Genomic DNA, 24,590 nt, shown 5'->3' on the forward strand with positions numbered 1-24,590 from the left:
GTTAAGAGCCGCTCGCGGCTCGGACTAATGTTTGACATGGCAGTGCATGTAGGAAAATAACTGACAACGACTTCTACACATTCTGATCAGGTATAGGTCAGGTGGCACACCTAACACTTCACTAAGTCAGGACGTGTGCCGGACTTCTGGGCCGTTGACTGAGGGACCGGGACTCACCAGCAGTTCCGGAAGCCTCCCGGCTCCTCGTGTTGCCTGTCGCTGCTTGCCGGTGGATTTTGACCGACAACAGATATATGATTGTCGGTACATACAGATAGGGGTACCTCCCGCTAGGGTGTCCAGGCCTTTGGCTTCTCATAATCCATACTCCCCCTCGCCTCTGGGTCACGTGGCATACAGCCCCCGGGCCTGACAGCTGGGGCCGCGGTCTCCGGACCCTCCCCCGGGCTCCATGAGGTCCGGGGTCTCTGCACACCCAGGAGGGCGGGAGAGCTCTCGGGTAGCCCCTGCGGACCCGGCCTCCCCTGGGAGGTCCGGGGCCGCCACGTGTGATGACCGGACCATCACAGGCCAGCCCGCTCCGACCGGTCTCGGGGGCCCCGGGCCCCCCTTCCCCCGGGAAGGGGTCCGGTGCCGCCATGTGTTGCCCAGCGGGAGGAGCGGGGCTGGCCCCGCCGCGTGCCTGCGGCCGGAGGCCCCTTGCGGGTCGCCTCTCCACCTACCAGCATTTAATGCAGTAACTGGATCGGGCGCGCCAAAGTCAAAAGGTGCGGCCTGCCACTGACACACGGGGCAGGTAAGCTGACACCACGGTAAGCCCGCCTGTTCTGAAGGCGGCACGTCATATCACCGTGCACTGTGCGCGGACTGTGTACAGTCCCGTCACGGCGCTGCATGCGTGATGATGGTCTGTAATAGGCAAAGCCAAGGCGTGCGCTGTAACAGTGCACACGCACCGGGTCAGCGCTGCTTCACCGCCTGACGGGAGGTCCCATCCTAATAGAGACAGCACGGCTTCACTGCTATGCAACGCTGACGCCGGATACTGTGCAAGACAAGGCTGTACAGGGCCGTATCCAAGTTATGGATACGCACATCAACTTCCCGATTGAGAGGACTACGGAGAGGAGCTGGAGATGAAGATCTCCATATCTCTCTTAGAACAAGCTTCTGCTGGCCGGACCCACATGTCGGGGTCAGACTCAGTGTAAGCACCCCCCTTGGGCTATAAAAGGGAGGGTGTACTCGTTAGAAAGGGGGTTTTTTCAACATCCAAGGTTACACATACACAAGCTTATGCTGCTTCCCATTCAGGCTCACGCAGCCAATATAACATCAAATTGGACGTAGGGTATTACGCTCCGGCGGCCCGAACCACTCTAAATCTTCGTGTCCTTCCTGCGTTCATCTGTCCACCGATCGAGCGCTCCTAAGTCTCCTCCAAACCCATCCTTAACTAGGATTAGGCGGGTGCTTTCCGCCACCCGGCTGGAGAAATCCTCCGACAATGATCATACATAAAGTATTTGAACATACTCAATTTTATATACCAGTACTAATATATAATAATATATATTTAAAAAATAGGGATGCTTATAATTTTTTTATATAAACACATTAAAGTGATAAATGAGTACGTGAACATTAATGGTGAGAGTAGCTACACGCACAAGTGTAAATAAAATTTGTCTCATATATATATATATATATATATATAATATAGTTGCGATGTCAGTGGAAGTTTCAAAACTATAAACATCTAGGTACACGCATTCGGCAGCTCTGTTTATCTTTATTATTTTTGGAAAGAAAGGAGTGCTGCTGCAATCAGTCGCCGGCGTTTTCAGAAAGCCAAAGGAGAGAAGCAGTCCGTTTGTGGGGTCGGCTGGTAGCTCAACCAGCGTCATTTGGTTCAACTCCTTGGTCCTCATATATTATTGCACGTGCCGCTCCAACAACCAGTCAACGGTATGCAATCAACCTGTGTTTACTACTGCAGACGTTTGAAAGTTACTCCTGCCACTAGCTCTTCTATTTAGGCCAGGTCGCAACAAAAGTTGCTCGTTCAAGTTGAGCCTACCAACAACAATTCAAAAAAAAAAAAAAGAAGAACCAGGGACAAGATTCGGCGAAGAACAGAAAACACCCCATGCTGTTATATGCTGACTCTACACACCGTACACATAATGGGCATGCTTTCACGGGTAGGCCAGCTTGCCGCTCACGTACGTGGCCAGGACGTGCGCCGGCAGATCGCCGGCGAAGTCGTCCCACGAAGTGGAAGGCAGGACCACGAAATCGGCGTATTTCCTTTCAGAGAGGCTGCCCACGGCGTGGTCCAGGAAGCAGGCGTAGGCAGCAGATATGGTATGCCTGTTCTCGTTCGTCAGAGTTAGAGACATCCAATGGCGATTTGCAGCAAGATGTATGTCAAAGAACGTTAAACTGAAGAGGGACTTACGCTTTCAGCGATTCATCGAGCGACAAACGTTCTGCAGGGATCCAGGGGACCTCCCATCCAGGAGGCTTACGGGAGATTGCGGTTTGAATCGCTTGTAAGGGATTGATATCTGAAACCTGCAAAAACAGGAACAATGTACCTGGTAACTGAAAAAAAACAGATTTCAGTTACTGAGATGTCTGCAGAGTCACGTACAGGCCAGTCAGAACCAAAAGCTAGCTGCGCGCCACCAGCTAACAGTGACCGAAACGTATAGGAACTTCGCTCCGCGCGGTCAAACCCAATCTTCTTTGCGGCAGAGTCGGCATCATCTAATAGATGATCTGGCTGTCAACAGTAAGGCATAAATTTCAGAAGATGGAGATTGCAATTGCAATCAGCTTTGCAAAGCATGACACCAATATATGCAGAGTTTAAGAGAATTCTAAGTAAAATAGCAATGGAACGGAATAGTTTACCTGCACCGATGCGATAATACCTTGTTTGCCAAAGCGGTTTGCTGCACCTGGAGCAAGATGTTGAGCGTGCTCAATCTGATTTCATATGCAAAGATTCAGTTCAAGTTCTATCAAGCAGAGTGAGAGAAAAGAAAACAACCATGCGGTATGCTATCAGAACATACCCGGAATCTACGGTCCCTCACTCCATTCAAATCAACAACCTTGTCGACCATATCTAGCAGCATGTCGTTAGCTTTATCCCCAATCGCATGTATTGCAACCTGAAGAAAACAAAAACATTATTACTTCCTAGAATGATGGTAGCTAAACTGAAGGATAAGTCAAACAGAAAATGAGTCTACCTGAAGTCCAGATTTGTCAGATTCTGAAGTTCTATTTAGAAGACTATCCATATCTGTCACTTGAAGACCATAATTTCCAGGATCACCCTCATAAGGCTGCAAAAGTTTACCAAAAGAACTCAAAAATAAAGTGGAAAACCTAAGTGGCTTGGTATGTAGAAGAGGGACAAACTATGTACCTCATGGAACAATGCACTTGAAGAACCCAGAGAACCATCAAGAAAAGCTTTAACACCACCTAGATGGATCCATTGACTAAGCGATCGACCATTTTTACCGATAAGATCCTAAAAGACAAGAAATGCATGTTCAAGGTATGTTCACGTAAAGTAAACTTACAGAAGATCTTGGCATAGTTCAAGAAGCAAGCTTACAGAAACACGAGCCCATGTGGGCATTGGGAAGAATAAGCATACTCTGATCATCATTTTTTGCATAGAGTGAGCCCACTCATAGACATCTGTAGTCATAGCAATACTTAAGTCAGGACTCAGGAGTACAAAGAAGATCATAGATGAAATAAGTACAAAAGTGGATCCTTCTAAATGTTGCCCGAGGGTTACTAGCAAAAGTGTTACAGAATACCTGAAAAATCTTGCCATGTTTTCTCGGCTGAGACTCCAGGGAAGTAATTTCCAACATCAACAACAGTAGTCACCCCCCTCATTAGGGCGTGCCTACTTGCTCTAAGAAGCGCCTCCCTTCTTTCATGGGTAGAAACTTTTTCAATAACATCAAACATAAGCACCATTGCAGTATCCACTAGAAGACCAGTAGGCTCTACAAGTAACAATAGATGTCAGAATATCTGGTTATTCCTAGCCATTAAATTTAATGAAAAACTAGGAAGTGAAGTAACAATAACTTGCTTTGAGTTTTCTTCCTTTGTTTTTTTTCTAGTGACAACATACATATGCTTACAACTAAATAGTTTCTGCGTGCTCGATAAGGAGCCATATTTACTTTACAAAGCAACAATGGTGGGGGGGGGGGGGGGGGGTAGTATAGGGCTGAAGGAAGGCCCATGTTAATTAGTTGTGTTACCTCCTTCAGCTGTTCTCATGATAGCTCCACCAATTGGATCATTTGTGCTCCTGTCAATCCCAGCAATCTTCATAGCTAATGAGTTGGCTATGCCCATATGACCATCCATGCGTGAGAGCCAGACCTGCAATTGAAATAAGTCAGCTGGTAGCCTTGTTGCATGGCTTCTCAGAAGAGGTTCAACTCACGAGCTTGAAAACACACTGGATTATCTGGTGATATATCGTCCAGCCAAGAAGCAGCCGGGAAATCACCTCCCCAAACATCATTGTTCCAACCTCCTCCTAAAATCCACTGTCCAGGATGCTTATCTGTTCAGAAATACACAAGTATTAGAAATGTGGTATTTTGTAGTCTGTACAAAACTCTGACAGTGCTAAAACCAAACTTTGACCAATCAATTTCATGAAACAGAAGCAGTTAGACATGTTAAAAGGAAATTATTTAATATGTTGGAGCATCCTATTGACACTTAGAAATGTATTCAAATATAGAAAAAGAACTAGAAATACAAGCAGAGTGTAACTCTGACAAAGAATCTTCACTTATTTAGTTTACTGCTCTAGTGAATGTGATCATTTCTTAATTGACTTCAATCATATGTATCTTAATCCAACACACCTATGCACTACCGCAACATACTTATTGCATGATTTACTATCATTCCACCGATTTTTACTCATGCAATAGAGGCTGTTCAGGCGGCGTAACAGAATTCAGACACGGCTAGTTGCCTCTCACTTTGTGATAACAAGCTTGTAAGCAGCAAAATGAATACGACAAGCACCTCTGGTAGCTTCCTTGACTCTGCTGATGAAGTCCTCTCTGCTTCTGACCCCTCGAAGTGGCACCCTCGCTAACTGAAGCAGATTCAGAGAGCAGTATCAGCAAGCTAGTATAGTACATGCTGAGAAACAATTTGCATTGATAACACACTGTAATCTCGCTGGTAGGCCATGGCAACTGGGAATTGGCAAACACCCAATTGTAACTGGAGGCACTAATTGGGTAGTGGTACCTGCAGGCCGCCATCGATGAAGTGCACATGGGAGTCGATGAACCCCGGCAGCACGACGTTCCCGCTGAGATTCAACTCATGCGTGTGGCGACCCTTCAGCTCCTTGACGGATTCGTAGGCCCCGACGCGGAGCACGCGCCCGGCGCGGACGGCCATGGCGCCGGCGAAAGGGCGGGCGTCGTCGGCGGTGTAGATGGTGGCGTTGGCCAGGATCATGTCGGCGAAGCGGCCCCGCGGCGTCCCTGCAACGCGATGCGGGGAGACGAGAGTAGAGACTTTTAATCTTGAGCTCCACGGATAATAAGCGCGAGAAGAAGCTGTCTGGAGCGTTGGCGTACATGAGAGGCGGGAAGACGGAGGGAGGAGGAAGGCGGCGGCGGCTACGGCAACGGCCGCAGCGAGGAGAGCGGCGCTCTGGGCGGGCAAGGCCATCTCCTCTCTCAACTAATCCAATCGGCGTGGGGCATGGCTCTCGCACGCTCCCAATACTCCTTACTAGTAGCACGGGAGTAGGAGACTCAACAGCGCGCTATCGGGGAAAAAAAAAGAAAGAAAAACAAACAGCGATGTCGGGATCGGACTCAAAAGAAAAAACGTTTTTCCAAATCTGAATACGACGTCCAATGAATCCATCATATATGGTCATTCCAGGAGAGCTCTCCTAAAAAATCTAGTGATGTTTGGCATCAACTGCCCTTGCCTACTTGCAGAGGCCAGAGGCACAAGGCAAAACTTTATGCAGATGGAAGCAGTTTGATCTGTTGTGGTAGTTGTCATGTTACCACTTTGTTATTTTATTTTTTGCGAGCCACTTTGTTGATATGTGGATGTGGGTGTTTGGTAATTACTCACTCCGTTCAAAAAAAATACAAATCTCATTTTCTGAGGAGTTACATAATTTTAAGTTTGATCAAATTTATAAAAAAATTACTAACATTTGTGTTCTTATGTTTTTAAATAGATTTAATATAGAAGTATATTACATAATCAATCTAATGATACTTATTTTGTAATATAAATATTAATACTATTTTATATAAATTTGATCAAATTTGAAATTATTTGACTCCCGATAAGTAGAAGTTGCATTCTTTTAAAACAGAGGGAGTATTTATCGTGACTGTTTTATTGCTGGTTTATGATAATGCCGACTTCAGGGTGTTTGGTTCCCTTTGATTTATTTTAAACCCTGCCACATTGAATATTTTTCAATACCAATTAGAAAAACTAAACTAATTATAAAACTAACTGCATAAGTCTATAGCTTATTCACGAGATGAATCTATTAAGCCTAATTAATTCATGATTAGCATATGTTTACTATAGCATCACATGGGCTAATCACGAAGTAATTAGATTTAATAGATTCGTCTCGCGAATAAGCCTAGGGATTATAAAATTTATTTTATCATTAGTTTATATTTAAATTTCTAGTTAGCATTCATATAGCCGATGCGACGGAGTTTAAAATAAAACCCGCCAACCAAACACTCCCTTGGTTTCAGAGTTAAGAACAGCAGGTGCTCCGGAAGTTCGGGCATCCCTTCAGCGGTCAGAATCAAAGATTCAATGCAGTTGTACTAGTATCAGGACAGCCATAATGTACCACATCAATTGTCCATCAACAAATCCAAGATGTACAAGTCAGAAAGCTTCTAGCTCCCTTACTTTAGCTCCCAAACGACCAACAGCCCAACATCCTTGATGCAAAGAAAATTAGATTACTAATCAATTTTCATAATTAATTAATTAATTAGTGATTAATGATATCACGTTAGTTGCTTACTATTCACGAAAGACCGATCCGAAGGAGCGTGAGATACACTATGTACCTAGCACAAATATGTACACAAATATAAGTGTTAGGACATCATAAAACCTTGAGTCACAAAGGGTAAATGAAATTTTCACCAATTATATTGATGCAGGAGAATCATTCAATAGAAAAACTACAATTATCGACATTAATTTCTCCTCTAATATTGCAAGTGACTTTCAACCAACCTGATCCAGAACCTAAGACCATGGCAGAGTGCATCAAGCACTCCGACTGGATCAAATGGAAGGAAGCAATCGACGCAGAATTGCGCTCGCTCTAAAAAACAAGAGGTATTCTCATCGATTATACCTACTCCTCGTAATACTTTTTTCGTGGGATCAAAATGGATTTTCGTCCGTAAAAGGAATGAAAACAATGAGGTGGTAAGATACAAAGCGAGACTTGTAGCACAAGGGTTCACGCAGAGATCCGGCATCGATTTCGATGAAATATATTCTCCAGTAATGAGTGGTATAACATTCCGATACTTAATATCATTGGCAGCTCAGAAAGGTCTATCCATGCATCTCATGGATGCAGTGACAGCATATCTCTATGGGTCACTGGATTCAGATATTTATATGAAAGTTGCTGAAGGGCTTGATATTCTGAACAAGAATCATTCTCGCAACATGTATTGTGTAAAGCTTCAAAAGTCATTATACGGTTTGAAGCAGTTGGGAAGAACATGGTACAACCGAATAAAGGAATTCATTCTACAGAAAGTTTTTTCCAATAATGATGATTGCCATATGTATTCATCAAGAAATCATATCCGTGTATGTGGATGATCTCAATATCATTGGAAATACATGAGATATAGATGAAGCACGCAACCATCTAAACACGGAATTTGAAATGAAAGATTTGGATAAAATCAAATTTTGTTTAGGCTTTCAGCTTGAACATCTCCAATCAGGGATATTAGTACATCAGTCTGCATATATCTATAAAAATCTTCAAAAATACAATATGGATAAATCATATCCATCAAAGGCACATATGGTTGTTCAATCTCTTGATATAAATAAGGATCAATTCAGACCTAAGGATGAAGATGAAGAATTATTGGGATCTGAAGTTCCGTATCTTAGTGCTATTGGAGCGCTAATGTATGTCGCAAATTACATCAGGTCTGATGTTGCATTTGCGGTAAACCTACTAGCTAGATATAGCGCAGCTTCAACCAAACGTCATTGGACAGGAGTTAAGAATATCTTCAGATATCTCCAAAGTACACAAGATCTTGGTTTATTCTATCGGTTTGACCAAGATAAAGTTATAGTCGGATATAAAAATGCTGGCTATATATCTGCTCCCCACAATACTGGATCTTAGACAGGTTTTGTATTTTTACATGGTAGAACAGCTATATCATGAAAATTATCCAAACAAACTCTAAAATCATCCAAACAAACTCTAGTAGCCACATCCACTAACCATTCTGAAATAATCGCATTATACGAAGCTTCACGTGAATGTGTATGGCTTCACAGAATGATCAATCACGTACAACAGTCACGTGATATTGGTTAACAATTATCTATGAAGATAATTCTGCATTGCACAAATAAATACAGGTTATATAAAGAGCAATATCACAAAACATATTGCTCCTAAATTATTCTATCCTCATGAGCTACAGAAAAATGGAGAGATAGAAATATTGCAAACCAAGTCATGTGATAATCTTGCAGATTTATTCACAAAGTCCTTACCTACGTCATTATTCCAAAAATATATTTTTAGAATTGGTATAAGACGACTTAAAGATTTGCAAGTATCAGAGGGAGTAAACCTATAATATTTTAATATAATATGTTTATAATCTTCTAATTATAAAATTACACTCTTTTCCTAATAAGTTTTTCCTATCAAGATTTTCTCGTACATAAGTTTTTAATGAGGTAATATGATATCAAGCATCATATATGTCATATCAGCATTTTCTCTTATTTTCCCAAAAGGGATTTTAAAGAAATTTTTCCTATTTTCCCAAAAGGGATTTTAAAGAAATTTTTCCTATGACATATCCACGCTTCTCCTTATTTTGTCCATAGGATTCTTAAGGAGTTATTCCATTATTTCCAAGACCACAAGAACAAATTGATCAAGGGGGAGTGTTGCGAAGAAAATTAGATTTCTGATCAATTTTTGTAATTAATTAATTACTTAGTGATTAATGGCATCACATTAGTTAGCTTATTATTCACGAAATGGCCAAACTGAAGGGGTATGTTTGCCAAACTGAAGGGTTGTATCCCTTCCCTTGGGCATGTATAAAGGGAGTAAACCCCATTAATGGAATACAACTCCATTTATTCTCTCTTTCACTCCACTCTCAACAATCCTGGCCACCGCAGGAGCGAAAGCGTCTCTGCAATATTTCCTCATTACTTCACTTGTTCCATTCAACCGATTCTCTCTTTCACTCTTCACTCTCAACAATCCTGGCCACCGCAGGAGCGAAAGCGTCTCCGCATTATTTCCTCATTACTTCACTTGTTCCATTCAACCGCTCTCACGAACCTCCAGGCTCCGGTACACATCACATGGTCACTTCACTTGGGGAAGCTGAGACTTGTAGATGTCATGGCACGACGACGACGGCAGCAGGGGGCAGAGCCTCATCGAGAAGGTGTAACGGGTCGGCGGCAGCATGTACTGCTCGTGCACGCACGGCGACCAGCTGTCGTCCCCGCCCAGCCCCATATGCTTGTGGTCAAGATGCACCTGCAAACACAAGCCATTTCACCATCACTATCACATCGGTTCGCAGCTCGACCAATGCCAGGAGCTCAAGAGCAAACAAACCTCGATGTCATCCCCCTTCACCAACTTGTGGACATGGGTGGCTCGGTCTAGCTCCGCGGTGCCGTAGTAGCTCGCACTCATCTGCATCGGCGGCGACTCGCCGTGGACCGACGCGTAAAGGCCCAAGCCGTCGGCGCTCCGGAGCGCCATCCACCGGACGTCCGCCCGGCCACCGCACTCGCCGGGAGCGATGTACGGCACGTGCAGGTCCTCCACGCTGCTCTCGTACACGCCGACGTGCGCCGCGGCTTTGCGGTCGGGGTAGCACTCGAACGGGCCCCTCCCATACCACGTCACATGGCTCAGGGATTTCTCGGCGTTGAACACGACGCCGACCCGGGGAAGGGGAGGGAGATCGGCCCTGGGGTTTGCCTCGTACTCAAGAATCATGTCGCCTGACTCGTATATCCGGCAGAGCATGTTCACCTGGAAAAGAGTGGACTCGGGAGCTTGTGAAAGAGCAGCATCGTCGGGCTTGGGTAGGTTCCCAGGAAGACCATAGTAGACGGTGGAAAGCTCCACAGTGTTGTCCGGCAATTCCTTCACAGAAAACTGGCTGCTGTAGAACGAGACGTTATCAAGGGAGGCTTCTCTCCAACGCGAAACATAGGGCTTGGTGTAGAAACCTCCTTTGTCGTTGTCAGTTGGCGCACGCCAAAAGCATGGGAATATCCCCTTACTCATAAGCTCAACACCGTTGACCTGTTATTTACAGTAGCAGCATGAGAATCAGACTTTGATCCCTTTTCCTTTTCGAGAATCTTCCAAGTTTTCTTAAACGGAGTAAAAGCGGAGACAGAGAGGAAAGCTAAGATCAAATTCCAAGTTGGTTAAACTTGGCAAGGAATGCAGTGAAATGGTTCAATGATATTAGAATAGAAAAAGTTCAGAACTGTTGCCTAGAGAAAAAAACTGGTGGGGAGGATACCCATTGCAGATTTATGTTTTTATTAAAAAAAGGAAATAATGCAGCAGGACATGGCAGCCGCTTATAATGACAAACACAAATCATGAAAACATAAATCATCTTGCCAAGAGTTCAATCACAATTCACAAAATCGCAGACCAGCTAGTCTTCTGCATCCCTATAAAATCTCAAACTTAACCATAAGTCACAATTTGTTCTATGTAAAGCTAGTTGCAATTCAAGCCCTTAAAATTTTCTAAACCAACATAGTGGTGAACACACCTGCGCATCAGACACTATGGAAATGAACCAAAAATTTATTTAAATATCTACAGTGCATGCTATGACACAGATTTAGCTGTCCACTTGACTTACAGTTTACACCTGCTCTTTGTTTAGAAGAACCCAATAAGACCTCGTTTCAAGGCTTGAGCCCTTGCCTAGATTAGATTTTGGCATATACTCCCTCCATTTTTAAATATGTAACTTTTAGTTTTAAAACTAATTAGCTTGTCATAAACTTCATATACTAATGGAGGGAGAATTATTGTTAATTCCCTACTATACAAGTGGACAACACATTTTTGTAGTCTGCCATGAACATTCTACATACCTTCCAACTGTCTATTGTTCCCAGTTGACTGTTCACTTTGATTTTCCAGGCATTATTCTTGCTGATGATTACACTATCACCAGTGCGTTCACAGGCCAGAGGGCTACCGGAGAATGCTATTGCCTGAAGATGATATTAAGCTGTAAGATAATGCAGAAAAAAGAGGAGTAAAGTAGTAAATCAGGCTGAGAAAACATACATGGGGAACAAAGCCATTTTCCTGAGGTAAACAAAGTTGTGCTGAAGCCAAGAGATGACCGTCTTTAGCCCATCGTGTTTGGTACCTTTGTTTCACATTTACAGACAAAAATACTTCTTTGGCTGCATAAGTACTCCAAAGAGAAAACCAAGGTGACGACTCCATGTTGATAAGGTGACTAGTCTGTGGTGCTAAAGTCGGAACATTCAATGAACCAGAGCCCAAGACGCAACCATCTCCTTGAAGAACCCAACTGAAGTCCAAAGCTTCTGTTGTCTCGAAAAAATGTCCATTTTTAATCTGTGTGATGACAATGGAACTATTAGATGCACAAAGCACACAAGAACATGGTTTGATGGCTACGAAATATCAACCAGCTGTTACCTTAAGCATGTTATCTGCTGATGATATTTTGATAGGCTGGTAAAGGTATTTAACTTCTGCAACCAGCATAAATTTGGTCAACTAAGTTTGGCATCCGGTGGCTTTGGAGACAAAGATATTAGTTTAACAAATTGATAAATAAGAACTAAGAAAGCAAAACATTTTTCCCTAGTATTTCCAATTACCATGAACAGCTGGGTGAATAGTCCGATCAGGCCATACAATGCCATTGAGGCAAAAGTTTGAGTCATTTGGAGTATCTCCAAAGTCGCCACCATATGCCCAAAATTTGGATCCATCTGAATCCTCCTTTAGTAAACCCTGAAAAGAAAAAAGGGAAAAGGGTAGCACTGAGAAACAAACAATGGCATAAGAAAAGAAAAAAAAATTCATCAACGATCCATTTTAAGGCATTTTGATCATAGCAATGTACTAGATTAGCATGACAATTTTTTATACAATGATGAAAGTTAAAGAGAGTCAGTTTCTAATGATAAATTTTCAATTTTTATCCACTAATCAAAGAAATAGATCATAAGCTGACCCATCCAATGAGACACATAAGAATACTTGACTGCTTGAAAGGCTTAGACACTAGAATCACACAAAGGTCAAGCGGGAAAATAGCCACAACCTGGTCGACCCAGTCCCATATAAAACCTCCTTGGAGCCCAAAAGTGCTGTCTATAGCCATCCAATATGCATCAATATTTCCATTACTGTTTCCCATAGCATGCGAGTATCTTGAAAGAGAGGAAAACTTTCTTTAATCATGCTGCTAATATGAAAAAAGACAAATGGAATCAAGTCAATATATGAGGCCAAAGTTAGCATACTCGCAGAGAATTAGGGGCCTCGTTTCAGATGGGTCTTTTGCTATCTTAATAATATCCCAGACACGCATATACATGGGGCATACAATATCTGTGGATGATGTTCTTGAACCACCTCCTTCATAATGGAGGAGTCTTGTCGGGTCCCTTTCACGAATCCACCCTAGAAGAATGATACCGTTAGATGAGAAGACAGAGGAAAAAAATGAATTGTCACAAGGAAGAATGTTATACCCGACATGGAAGAATGATTAGGTCCATAAGAAGATTCATTTCCCAGGGACCAAACAATAATGCATGCATGATTCTTATCTCTCTCCACCATGCCAACAACACGATCAAGCATTGCATTTGCCCATATAGGTTCTAGTGTAGGATGTTTGAAATGGCTATTTTCATCAAAGCCGTGTGTTTCGATGTTGGCTTCATCTATTACATAAAGACCAAAGATGTCGCATAACTCATACCACCTCGAATGCTGGGGGTAATGGCTATTTCTGACAGCATTAATATTGTTTTGCCTCATCAAAATCAGATCCTGACACAAATAGATAGATTGTAAAGACCTGAAGCTGGGCAGATGATTAAATTAAACCAGAGAGATGATGTGATAAAATGCTCTCCAATATGACTGAGAAGGATATCAACCTTGATCATGCATGCTTCTATATTTGTCTTCCCAAGGCGTGGATGGTGCTCATGTCTGTTGACACCTCTTAGTACAACAGGACATCCATTGACAAGCATTTGCTTGTGTGCCAGGACCACATTACGAATGCCCACTTGGCATGATTCACACTCAATAAGCTTCCCCTTGGCATCTTTAAGGAGAACAACAAGTGTGTATAAGTTGGGCTGTTAGAAGAGGAAGAATAGTTAAAGACATGGCTTTATACAGTTGAATTGTAATAGTATTCTTTGGCAGTAGAATTTCCTTGGATTAAGTTTCTTACATGTTCACTAGACCAGAGTTTTGGATTCTCTATTTTTCCACCAAGAACGTAACCATGAAAACCAAGACAAGGGCTTCGAGTTGGTTTTGGCTTCGGTTTCAAATTGACCACATTAGCAGATGAAAGATCAGCATCTAAACTGTTAGATAGTCCAGAATTATCATAGAGTGCTGCTTCAATAGACAAAGTTGAGACATGCTCCCAGTCTTGCTTGTGTGAATCAATTTCCACCTCAACCTGAGACACAAAACAACTTTAGAAGTGAACTAAATTACATAGTAATATCAGACTAAGTATTTCCTTGACAAATGCAAAAGCAGCAGCTACAACACCTGGATTTTGGCACATGAGAAAACAACAATAGGAAATGAAAAATGAGTTGCCCTAGAAAATGTGTTGCTTGTTGTTTGATGTTGAAAGGGTGGGGCATACAAATCTAAAGAAAGCTAAGCAAGCACCAAACTTCATAAGAATATAATGTTTGACCAGTAGCAAACATAAGATTCTAAATACTTGTCAATTTACAAGTCCTTTGATGGTTTAATAATTGATTTGATAATTTGGTTGTGAATAATCATACATATAATTTAAAACTGCAATAAATCTTTGAGGTTCCATTAGCATTCCTACCCAAAAGAAAAGGGGTAAGAATGGTGCATCAAGAATCAAATCAATGAATTCCTACACAATTTGCATAACCTGGTAACCCTACCAAGATGGGGACCAGAATTACCTCAATATCAGCTAAACTGAAATTCTCATCCATGGTTGCTTTGAAGAAGTAATCTGTAATAAAAATCTGCACAGAAAATTTTAGCACTTATTAACCAAATTTCGGTGGAACATGAATAATATCTTTAAGTGAAATAGATAAAAACAAATAGAAAATGTCAATGCAAAGTACATCAAGAGTTGATGGCTAACTCGCAGTTATTGGCTCAGAGAAAAGTTCAATCTTAGTATGACCTACTATCAGTATGATGCCAGTGGAATAATGAGCGACAAACTCAGGTGATATCTACCTTAGTTTTACGGACATAGCTGATATTGTGTGCGTTGCTAGCCAGAAATGGCTTACAGGACTAACGGATGAGTTAATGTGCCATAGCCGTACTTTGATAAACTCATGACATGGGCACCTATTCAAGTTTAAACAAGGTCATATTAAAACAAAGTGAAGCTTAAATCCCATATATTTTTAAAAAGTTGCAAAAATAACAGCAACAAATTCATTTAATATCATTTAAGTAAGATTCAAGGAGTAACCTGTGGCTTTGAAAGTAGTAGAACGTCCCTGTGAATACCAGATAACCGCCAGTGGTCCTGATCTTCAAGATAAGAGCCATCACTCCACCTCATAACTTGAACAGCAAGAATATTTTCCTTGTCTGAATCACAAGGATGGCAGCAATCTGTAACTTCAAACTCAGCAGGAAGCCTGCTGTCCTGGCTGCATTGACACATCAAGCCAACACTCGAACAAAAAAAATCATTACAGATCTATAATATCTATAATAACAAAAATAGGTCAGCTCAGTTAGGAGCATTATAAGAACACATTCTGCACAAATTAAAAACTTCAAGGATCATCTGCTCTCAAAAGCATCCGTAGCCAAATATTTCTATCATCTAGACTAGCACTCCATAGTCAAAAATACAAACAGCTGGTAGCAGGCAGCCTAAGGCTCCCTTTGGTTCCGATTCAGACCACCGATTCGCTTCGGAGAATTTGTAATCGCAACCAAAGGACTCAGCTACGCGAAGCGATTTCTCGGAATCGACCGATTCCCGCAGTGGAACAACGCAGCGGGCAGCAGCCCAGATTCTACCGATTCCCGCAGGTAAAATTACCCGCATTGCCACTGGTTATACGTTGTACCGGTTCGCTTCTTTTCTTTCCCGAGCGATCCTTTCCCCATCCATCTCCCGTGCGCCTCCTCCTCGCAGACGGCGACAGCGCCTGCGCGCGCCGCCTCCCCCCGGCGCGCCGCCGCCGCCGCCCCCCGACGCGCCCCCGCCACCGCCCCCCCCCCCCCCCCCGCGCCCCCTGCCGCCGCCCCACCCCCCCCCCCGACGCGCCCCCCGCCACCGCCCGCCGCCCCTCGGGCCGGCCCCGCCGCGCCCCCGCCGCCGCCCGCCCCCCATGCTGGTACGCGGAGGAAGGAGAAAGGAATGGGAAAAGGGAAAAGGGAAAAAAGGAAAGAAGAAAGGAAAAATAGAAAGAAAAAAAGAGGAAAGAAATACAGAGAAAAAAATGAAAGAAAAAAAAGAAATTGTTCAATTATTTTTATAACGTGGATATATATTTTGTATAAATTATTATATATGTCAAATATTAACAAACATGAATATTTTCTTTCCAAAACGGTCATCTACATGTCCATGCGATTAATTAGCATATAAACAGCCTTATGGGATCCTAGGGGCATAACAAACATTTCTTACAAAATCCACAGCTGACAGTTGTTTCAGCCAAACAGCTTTCAACTTTCCCACAGCTGTCAGCTCACAGCAGCTTTCCCACAGCTGATTCCAGAAATCAGATTTTCAGAAATCCACAGTTGAACCAAACACACCCTAATACACACCTAAATCACTGGCAAAATACACTCATCATAACAAATTTTGGCACTTCTTAACCCAAAATTTCGATGGAACATGAATAGTTTCTTTTAGAAGGGAAATAGATTAACAAAATAGAAAAATGGCAGTGCAACATACATGTCAAGAATTGGATGTCTAACTTGTGGTACCATTGTTAATGCTATGTTCATAAAGAAAACAGAATTTCATACATCTAAGCATTCAGAGAACACAACAGGAAAACATAATTATAAGGTTGGGAAGAGTCTTCACTTGTACAAATAGAATATGAAAGATGTTATTTTGAACTAAATTGCTGAAAAGACCTATATGTATAACATGAAACATAAATTTGTTGGATCCCACAAAATAAACAGTTCATGCTGCCAGATTATCTTGTATTTAGAAACTTTTAAGGAGAGAATGCAAAATATGAGTCAGATTCAAACAGTAATAAAAACAAAATGGCTTCACAGGATCCATTAGCGGTAAATAAGTGAACAAGGAGTTCGTTTTGCCAATGGTGTTTAGCTTCATAAATCATTTATACTGTAGATTACAGATTAAGATGGAGTACAAGGAAAACAATTCAATGAATTTCGTTTTTCCATACCTGTATCCAATTGGCACCCCATTTACCCAAGCAAAAAACGCGGAATCAACAGCTTCAAAGTGCAGCAAGATCCTCCGACCTATCAGAATTCATAATCAACTCAGAAATAAATATCAGAAACAACAGTGTTATGCATCTCGAAGAAAGGAAAATGTTTAGAACATATCATAAGATGATCCCAGGAGACATTAAAAAAAATAACATAGCAAACAAAATAAATAGAGAAATATGTGTAAGTGTAACCAACACAGAACAGCACGTCCAAGGAGACAGCAAGCTATGCAAAAACCATGCCAAGCCATAAACTTGTCAAGAACCGCACAAACATGTAAATCCTAGACACAGAACTTGACAACAAGCCTGCCACTGTCAGAATTCTTTTCAAGTTAATGGACCAGATATCCCCTCAAAGTAAACAAATATTTATGTTGACAAGGTCACTGGAATCGTAACTGGCAAAAATGAAACTAACTTCCTTGAGGATATATTCACCTTATCTAAAATTGTTAGTATTAAGCCTATTTATGTTAGTTGAAATGCAATATAGGATTTGGAAAAGTGAGGATACCAAAATAGGGTAGCAGCTAGCACCAACCAATCACGTGTGCAGTACAGAATAAGAATTATTAAAAAATATTATGTGAAAAAAAAAACATACCTTTCCACTCTTTTGGGATGTGAAAAACTGTCCTGTAACAGCCAGTGGGATTATCAGTGGGCACAAATGGTGGATTTATTGGGAAAGGATACGTGATATTGGTGTAGATTGGATGGTCAAACCCATGCATTTGCCAATTTGAGGGTACTGCAATCAATTTAGCTTTCACTTCAGAGTAAATTTCAAATATGTACAAAAGAACATGATAATCAACAAGCACTTTCTCAACTAAAAAGCATGCTGAAAAGGCAAGCCAAGTTGTAGCACCATGCCTGGCAAAGCCTCCCAATTTGAATCATCAAAATGAGCATCATAGAATTTCTCTGGAACACTTTCTGCTGAAGGAGCCAGAAGAAATTTCCAGTATCCACTTAGAGATTTAGCATAGGGTAAGCCCTTGGACCAAAGAGCAGCACTTTCTAGAGCACTGCGAACCGCATCATCATTCCAGACAGCAGTGTTAGCATTGAGATAGTTCACATTCCTTCGCTCATGCCAATACTTCAGGGCACCTATCAATAGGAAAGAAAAGAAAGCAAAATCAATCAAATAGAGCAATTACCCTTGCAAGATTAACTCTGCTACAGAAAGACTGACTTGGATTCTACCTTCCAGCGTATCCTGTGAGCGCAATGGCACATGCGCCTCCCGCTTTCTCCACTTGAAGAATGATGGGTCCTCCCAAGCTTTATATGAAAGGTTTGAGGGAGGAAACATGGCACTGGCAGAAGCTAATGCCATAATGACCACAAAAGGTACCAATTTCCTCAAATGAACTGTTACAGACACATGTCCTGAAAAAGCATGAAAATGCCAGCTCATAAGAATTGCAAAATTGTATATGGTATGGCACTTGAGAACACTGCAATCCGAAGTAAGCACCAATCTTTTGATTTCAGAATTACGCCACTGCAGAAATTGATAGTGAAAGAAACAGCTGGGGCTTTTAACAAGGTACAGTGGCGCCTCTATAGAGTACCAGACCGCACTGGCTCCTTTGGGTGTGTTCGTTTCCTCCCCTCTAAAGTTTAGACCCGTCACATCAAAGAGAATCTTGCTATTTAGAAGTATTAAATAAAATCTGTTTATAAAACTTTTTGCACAGATGGGTGCTAATTCGCGAGACAAATTTAATGAGCCTAATTAATCCATAATTTGCCACATTGATGCTACAGTAATCATCCGCTAATCATGGACTAATATACCTCATTAGATTCGTCTCGCGAATTAGCCCTGGGGTTCTGCAATTAGTTTTGTAATTAGACTTTATTTAATATTTCTAAATGACAAGATTCTCCTTGATGTGACACTTTAAACTTTAGACCCTAGGAAACCAACACAGCCAAAGTCAGGATGGTTTGTAAAATGGCACATTTTCCAATTTCCTCCCCAGCCCTGGGCACTCTGGTTGAACCCGATCGAGTAAACCTATCCACTAGGATGACTAGCCACATGCTCATCCGAACTTCTCAACGTCGGCTCATCCAATCCCGTCGCCACCCTGGCTCCTCGGAGTACCCGTCAATGCCGGTCCTCCCTCCCCTTTCCCCACTAAACGAAGCTCCCAGAGCCGCGGCCCCGTGCGGCCGCGCCCTTCAATCTCGTCGTCGCCGCAGCCGTCTCTCCCCCAAGGAATCCAACTTCAAAACCTCCCGTCCTTCCCCCAATCGAGTTGAAGAGGGTGATTGGACGAACGGATCGTAGATCGATCCTTAATCCAACAGCAAACCGATAAAAGTAGAAGCCAGAGGTGGGGAGGTTCGAGATGAGGATTGGTGTCGTACCTGCAGCGATGGAAGAAGGCAGGAAGCGATCGGCGAGTACTAGAGGAAGGAAGCGGGGTCCGATGCTGAGGATTGATTAGGATTACTAGTTCCACTCACTGATGCGACAAGCGCTAGCTGCGTCAGACAAGACTCGCTATCACATTATTTTCCCCCAAAGAAGGACGCTCCTCGTGGACTCATCGTTTTTAATTAAAAAAATAAACGATAGTATAAAATCAAAGAAAAGGCACGCTTGCTTTGCTTGTGGCCGGAAACTAAACTGAAAAGTATAGAACAACTGGATACACGATGCCCGAAAAGAGTTCGTGCGAGAATAACTGGACGAAGTGATTGAGATGGATCCTTGATCCCAACGATCCAAGACACGGCGGAGGTGGAGCCCGGGACGGAGCGATGTGAGGCGAGGATACGTACCCGGAGCGACAGGCAGGAGACAGCGGCGCAGCAGGAAGGAAGCGATCGACGGGTGAGCTGGCTGTGAATCCTCTCCGAGGGGATTGGGGGTGGCGGTGGCGGAGTGGATCAGGATTACAATTGACGAGTGTCTGTTCCTCGTGAGAGGACAGACACAATCTGCCTGCTGTCGCATCACGCGAGCGCGAGAGTCCAGGTCTCCAGGACGCTTCAGCTGTTCGGACAGAGATGGGCCTGAACCAACGCGGCCCAAGGATCAAACGAGGCCTGGTTTTCATCAGTAGGCCCGGTAGGACGGGGTGTGTGGGCCGCCGTCAGTCATATACGACCATAGGCCTTCCGTTGTGCGGACAGGTACAGCCCAAGGGTGCGGTTGACACAAAAAAAAATGTACTAGCAAGCACTAGGTTATAGCCAAAGGCCCAAGATACCAGGGGCTGTTTGGATCCGGATGACTAAACACTTTAGTCCACATCACATCGCACGTTTGAACACCAATTAGGATACTAGATATGCTAATTATAAAACCAACTGTATAAATAGAGACTAATTCACGGGATGAATCATTAAACCTAATTAATCCATCATTACCATATGTTTACTGTAGCACACAACATGATCAAAGCATAAACTAATTAGGGTTAATGGATTCGTCCCGTGAATTAGATTCTATTTATGCAATTGGTTTTGTAATTAGACTATTTTTAATTGATGTTCAAACGTCCGATGTGATGGGGACTAAAATTTAGTCGCCGGATCCGGATCCAAACAGGCCTAATTGCAATTTATTTTTCTTACGGAAAGCAACAACGGTTAGAGCAAAAGAAATCAGTTTAACTATTTTTCTGACTCGTTGCACTTTATACGGCCAGAAAAAAAAGTGCAACATTAAAATAAAAAAATGCAAAAATGAGAGCCCCGAACAGTTGTAAAGGTCCAAATACACTATTGGCAGAGAAGCATTACCGGCTGGCACAAATTACTTGTTGGCCCAGAATCCATTGTCTGGTCGCCGCGGCCGTGCCCTACCCAACCCCCAAAGGAGGTAGTCGTCGCAGCAGAAAAGCGCGGAAACGACAAGGGTGGTACGCCAAATCTCGGAAGCAGTTGCCTGCCTCCTGACCTTCTCTTCCTCCTCCCGCGGCAAAGCAAGGCTGTCATGGCGAGCCACAGCAAAGCGAGGGAGCGGACCACATGCCCCGCAATTTGCAGCGCAACTTGGGCACCGGCGCACGCAGCCGCGGATGCGCGCCCAAATGCAACGCATCCTGACCATGCGTGCGCGCATGGGCTTCGACTAGAGCTGAATCCAATTCAATTACGAGGGGCTCCTATCTTTTTTTTTCTATTTCGGCCGGTGCGGTGCGATCAGAGAGATCTCCGGATATTAGTAGCTTATTCGATCCGGGGTGATCCTGCCGGATCCTGCACTATTCCCGGCCAACCACCAGTAGTTGCTTCGATGCTGCGAATACCCCCCATAATCTAATCTGCTGCCAATGCCATGCCAGTATGGCACACGTACGTACGAAACAGTGTCTCATCATCTTTCTTTATTAATTATCGTTTCATATATTCTCATCTTATCAAAATCCAATCAATCATCTACCGTAAATCAGCATTTCTTACTGTTAGATTTCAGTCCTATATGGTCATTTGCCAGGTCTGGTTCATGCCTGAACGGAGATCTGTCCGTCACAGACAGAAACGTTGTTTGGAGTGGACACATGTCAGATCGGCGTAGACTGTTTGCCTCCACCGTCACGCTGAATGGATGGGTCATCTCGTCCCCACCCACGCTGGGTGGCCCCTAGGCGGCTAGGCCAGTGCTTCTCTTCCTTTCATCAGCTCAGCAGTCAGCAGCGGCAGCAGCAAAGATGTACAGTCGATGTCACAGAGCAGTTTTTTATCAGTAAAAGGAAGAAACGAGCCAAATTCACCGATTGATCCATCGACCTGTGCAAAACATATCACAGGCCACACAGCCTTTGAGCCGGTCAGTGGCATAATAAGCCATCATCAAATTAAAATTAGCCCTAAACAAGAGCAACCAAAGGCGCTGCCTTTATCTACAACTTCCTTCCTTTCCCCCCATCCCCTTCATCTTTCTAACGAACACACAAGGGTGTCCCTGAGCACAACAAAATTTGCAGGCCGAAGCAGCTACTATATAAGTATGCCGTAATTGTTTTTTCACTTCGAGCTAAAACCCCCTCCCATGGAGCTAATGATCCATCCATCCTCATGATTAGCCCCCTCCAAAAAAACAGCAAAAGAAAGAAAGAAGAAATTTCTTAGTAGGGGGTTCTGGCTGATCAATTCGGTTGCCTTTTCAGGTCTCCACTGCCAGGCTGCTATTGGACAGCCTTGGCTTGGTGCTCTCCGGCGGCGTCAGCCCCTCCTGCTGCTCCATGGCCGCCGCCTTCCTCTTGTTGCTGCCGTTGCAGTCGCTGACGGCTGTCGTTGCTCCGTCCGCGGTCACTTCTGCCAAGGCCTCCTCCGGCCTGTGCGCCGGCTGTGTCGGCGGTGCCTCCAGCCGCTGCTCCGGCTCTGGCTGTATCTGCGGCTGACACTTCCTGGGCTGCTGCTTCTTCAGGAGATGAGACTTGAGCTTCTTCATGTCGGCGAGCTTGACGGGTTTCAGGAAGAATTCCTCTGCGCCATCTTCCAAGCACCTGAAATTTTTGGCCAGGCACTCCAAATCGTTAGCGCGAAATGGGAGGGAAACAAAACAGATTGCGTGGAAGGGCAAAACAAAAATCCTCTTCTTGCCCCCCTTTGGTTTCTCCGCTCAGAGGCGCGTGATCACATCACTCCAAGGACAGAGCGGACATGTCAGAGATCTTTGCTACCACAAGGAAAAGATCCGGTCTCTTGAATTTCAGAGCCCTTTTGACTCATGATCGTGCTTCTATAATGAATGCCCTCCCATCCCCCTATTTGCCCAGAAATTTTGACCATCGGACAGTGACCACAAAAATATGAATACTAGAACTCGAAAAAAGAAGGAATTATAGAGTATAATAACTTTTTGCAATAAGTCCGTCCGGGGTGCGTGTGTCCGAAAGATTTCGTGAGATCTTGGCCCACCACAGCAAGGCACTGAGAGGAACCTTTCCTATGCTTTACATCGCTGTCACCAAGATATGCGATCTATGCATGAAAACACAGCGCATTCATTGCCCCTCCAATCCCACCCTTCCATGGCACAGCAACGTCAAGGGAGCTGTTCTGGGGAATTCCTGGACTTTTCCCACCCTTTGTCCCATCAAATCACACTACTATACCCCTCTTTTGTTCTTATCTGAAAAAGATCAAATCTTCTACATTTGGCTGCTATCTATCAGCTTTGTTTGAATCGTTCTCGTTGGAATTTCGCGGAAATTCGCATTTTTAGGTAGGCTATCTTACAGCCAACAGAGGGATGAGCTGTAGGACTAATAGAAAACGAGAAGCAGACTTTTGCTGAAATATTTATTTGTTTGCAAGCTTTAGACCAACTAACAGACTAGCCAGCTTAGCTTTAACTAATACGCGGCACAAAATTCAGAGGCGAAAGTTGCAAATCTTTTGAGTGCTCCAACTAGTTAAGAAACCAATCCCAACGCCTGAAGAAGCCTTTTTGCTAGCACTAGATTAAATAACCCTCAGCCTCAGGCATTCGTCCATTCTACTATTCTTTTAAGCAAAACTGGTAATCTGGAATGATGGCATTATATTCCTTCTGCTCCCTAGATTACCCCCACCCTTTGGTTCACCATGATATGTACCATGTACTACACTGCTAATCAGTTCAGAACCAGGCAGGAGGCCAGAACAGCAAAGAAGACAATCATTTTCATCTGGTACTCGTACATACTGATTCTATGAACTAGATCAATCAATCTTAGCTGTGACCTACAGTAGTAGTTCAATTCTCCTGTCTAGAGGACCAACATGATAAATGCTGGATGAAAACAGGACGGGTTAAGGGAGAGAAGGTTTAAATTCAGTCACCTGTTGATCCGGGCAGGCACGTTCTCAGACGACATGATCACCACAGGAATGTCCTTCAGTGAGGAGGACCCCTGGATTCCAAAGCAAAGAACAGAATTTTACTCGGCTGTGGACCATGATTATTTATGAAGGCCCGAACACGGGAAGGGAATTTAAAGGCCGTCGGCGAATCTCACCTTCACCCTCTTCAGCAGATCATACCCTGTCATGCCCGGCATGCAGTAGTCAGTGATGATCAGATTCACATCAATCTCCTGCAGCAAGAGTGAGGCAGGCACGTGATTGATTGGTCACAGCACGGGACCAGAACAGAGACCAATCCACCGAGCAGGAAACGGGGGTGAGTAGGTACCTGGTGGTCAGGGGAGGAGGAAGAAGGCGGTGATGACTCGGCAGCTTCGTCCCTCAGTCCCAGCAGCTCCAAGGCCTTGCTCCCGGAATCGACGGTGGTCACTGAACAAGGACGCAATTCAAAAGAGATGAGAAAAAACCGGCCATAACAAAGAACATAGACATTTCCTCCCTCGCATTCGGTAGAAGAAAGCTCCAAGGGAAGGAACACACGCACACTCTGAGCTCTTCAGGAGCCAGGTTTTTGCCTGTGCCGCTCACCTTGGTAGGACGAGTTCTTGAGCAGCATCTCGATGAGCTTCCTGTCGATGATGCTGTCATCCACCGCGAGGACGTGGAACCGCGACTCGGCATCGACCACCGTCATGGCCGCGGAACGG

General features: G+C 43.7%; 3 protein-coding genes across 6 annotated transcripts; all 3 read right to left on the bottom strand.

Moving 5' to 3' along the window:
• Nucleotides 1-1,867: 1,867 nt before the first annotated feature.
• On the bottom strand, nt 1,868-5,808 carry LOC112891400 (putative amidohydrolase YtcJ). The gene is made up of 14 exons (XM_025958246.1): nt 5,625-5,808; nt 5,287-5,528; nt 5,056-5,128; nt 4,473-4,579; nt 4,269-4,392; nt 3,810-4,004; nt 3,599-3,684; nt 3,404-3,511; nt 3,225-3,320; nt 3,045-3,143; nt 2,881-2,955; nt 2,618-2,749; nt 2,423-2,538; nt 1,868-2,334 (listed from the first exon to the last, which is right to left on the bottom strand). Exons 1-14 carry the CDS (start codon nt 5,716-5,718, stop codon nt 2,160-2,162), a joined length of 1,722 nt encoding a protein of 573 aa, XP_025814031.1. The 5' UTR covers nt 5,719-5,808; the 3' UTR covers nt 1,868-2,159.
• A 3,457-nt stretch (nt 5,809-9,265) lies between these two features.
• On the bottom strand, nt 9,266-20,034 carry LOC112893400 (beta-galactosidase). 4 transcript variants are annotated; one of them, XM_025960704.1, is made up of 19 exons: nt 19,864-20,034; nt 19,447-19,563; nt 18,271-18,456; nt 17,935-18,174; nt 17,663-17,809; nt 17,005-17,083; nt 15,075-15,258; nt 14,542-14,607; nt 13,809-14,045; nt 13,504-13,710; nt 13,090-13,393; nt 12,859-13,018; nt 12,657-12,765; nt 12,208-12,343; nt 12,023-12,078; nt 11,639-11,938; nt 11,440-11,562; nt 9,920-10,621; nt 9,266-9,838 (listed from the first exon to the last, which is right to left on the bottom strand). In XM_025960704.1, exons 3-19 carry the CDS (start codon nt 18,401-18,403, stop codon nt 9,662-9,664), a joined length of 3,360 nt encoding a protein of 1,119 aa, XP_025816489.1. In that variant the 5' UTR covers nt 18,404-18,456; nt 19,447-19,563; nt 19,864-20,034; the 3' UTR covers nt 9,266-9,661. The 4 variants fall into 4 exon arrangements, with proteins under 4 accessions (XP_025816489.1, XP_025816491.1, XP_025816490.1 ...); XM_025960706.1 differs by lacking the exon at nt 19,447-19,563; XM_025960705.1 differs by having other exon boundaries at nt 19,447-20,034.
• A 1,788-nt stretch (nt 20,035-21,822) lies between these two features.
• LOC112893401 (two-component response regulator ORR4-like) lies at nt 21,823-24,577 on the bottom strand. Its single transcript, XM_025960709.1, has 5 exons — nt 24,472-24,577; nt 24,212-24,312; nt 24,036-24,113; nt 23,860-23,930; nt 21,823-22,538 (listed from the first exon to the last, which is right to left on the bottom strand). Exons 1-5 carry the CDS (start codon nt 24,575-24,577, stop codon nt 22,196-22,198), a joined length of 699 nt encoding a protein of 232 aa, XP_025816494.1. The 3' UTR covers nt 21,823-22,195.
• Between the last annotated feature and the right edge of the window lie 13 nt (nt 24,578-24,590).

The sequence above is a fragment of the Panicum hallii genome, chromosome 5 (assembly GCF_002211085.1).
Source record: "Panicum hallii strain FIL2 chromosome 5, PHallii_v3.1, whole genome shotgun sequence".
Lineage (NCBI taxonomy): Eukaryota > Viridiplantae > Streptophyta > Magnoliopsida > Poales > Poaceae > Panicum > Panicum hallii.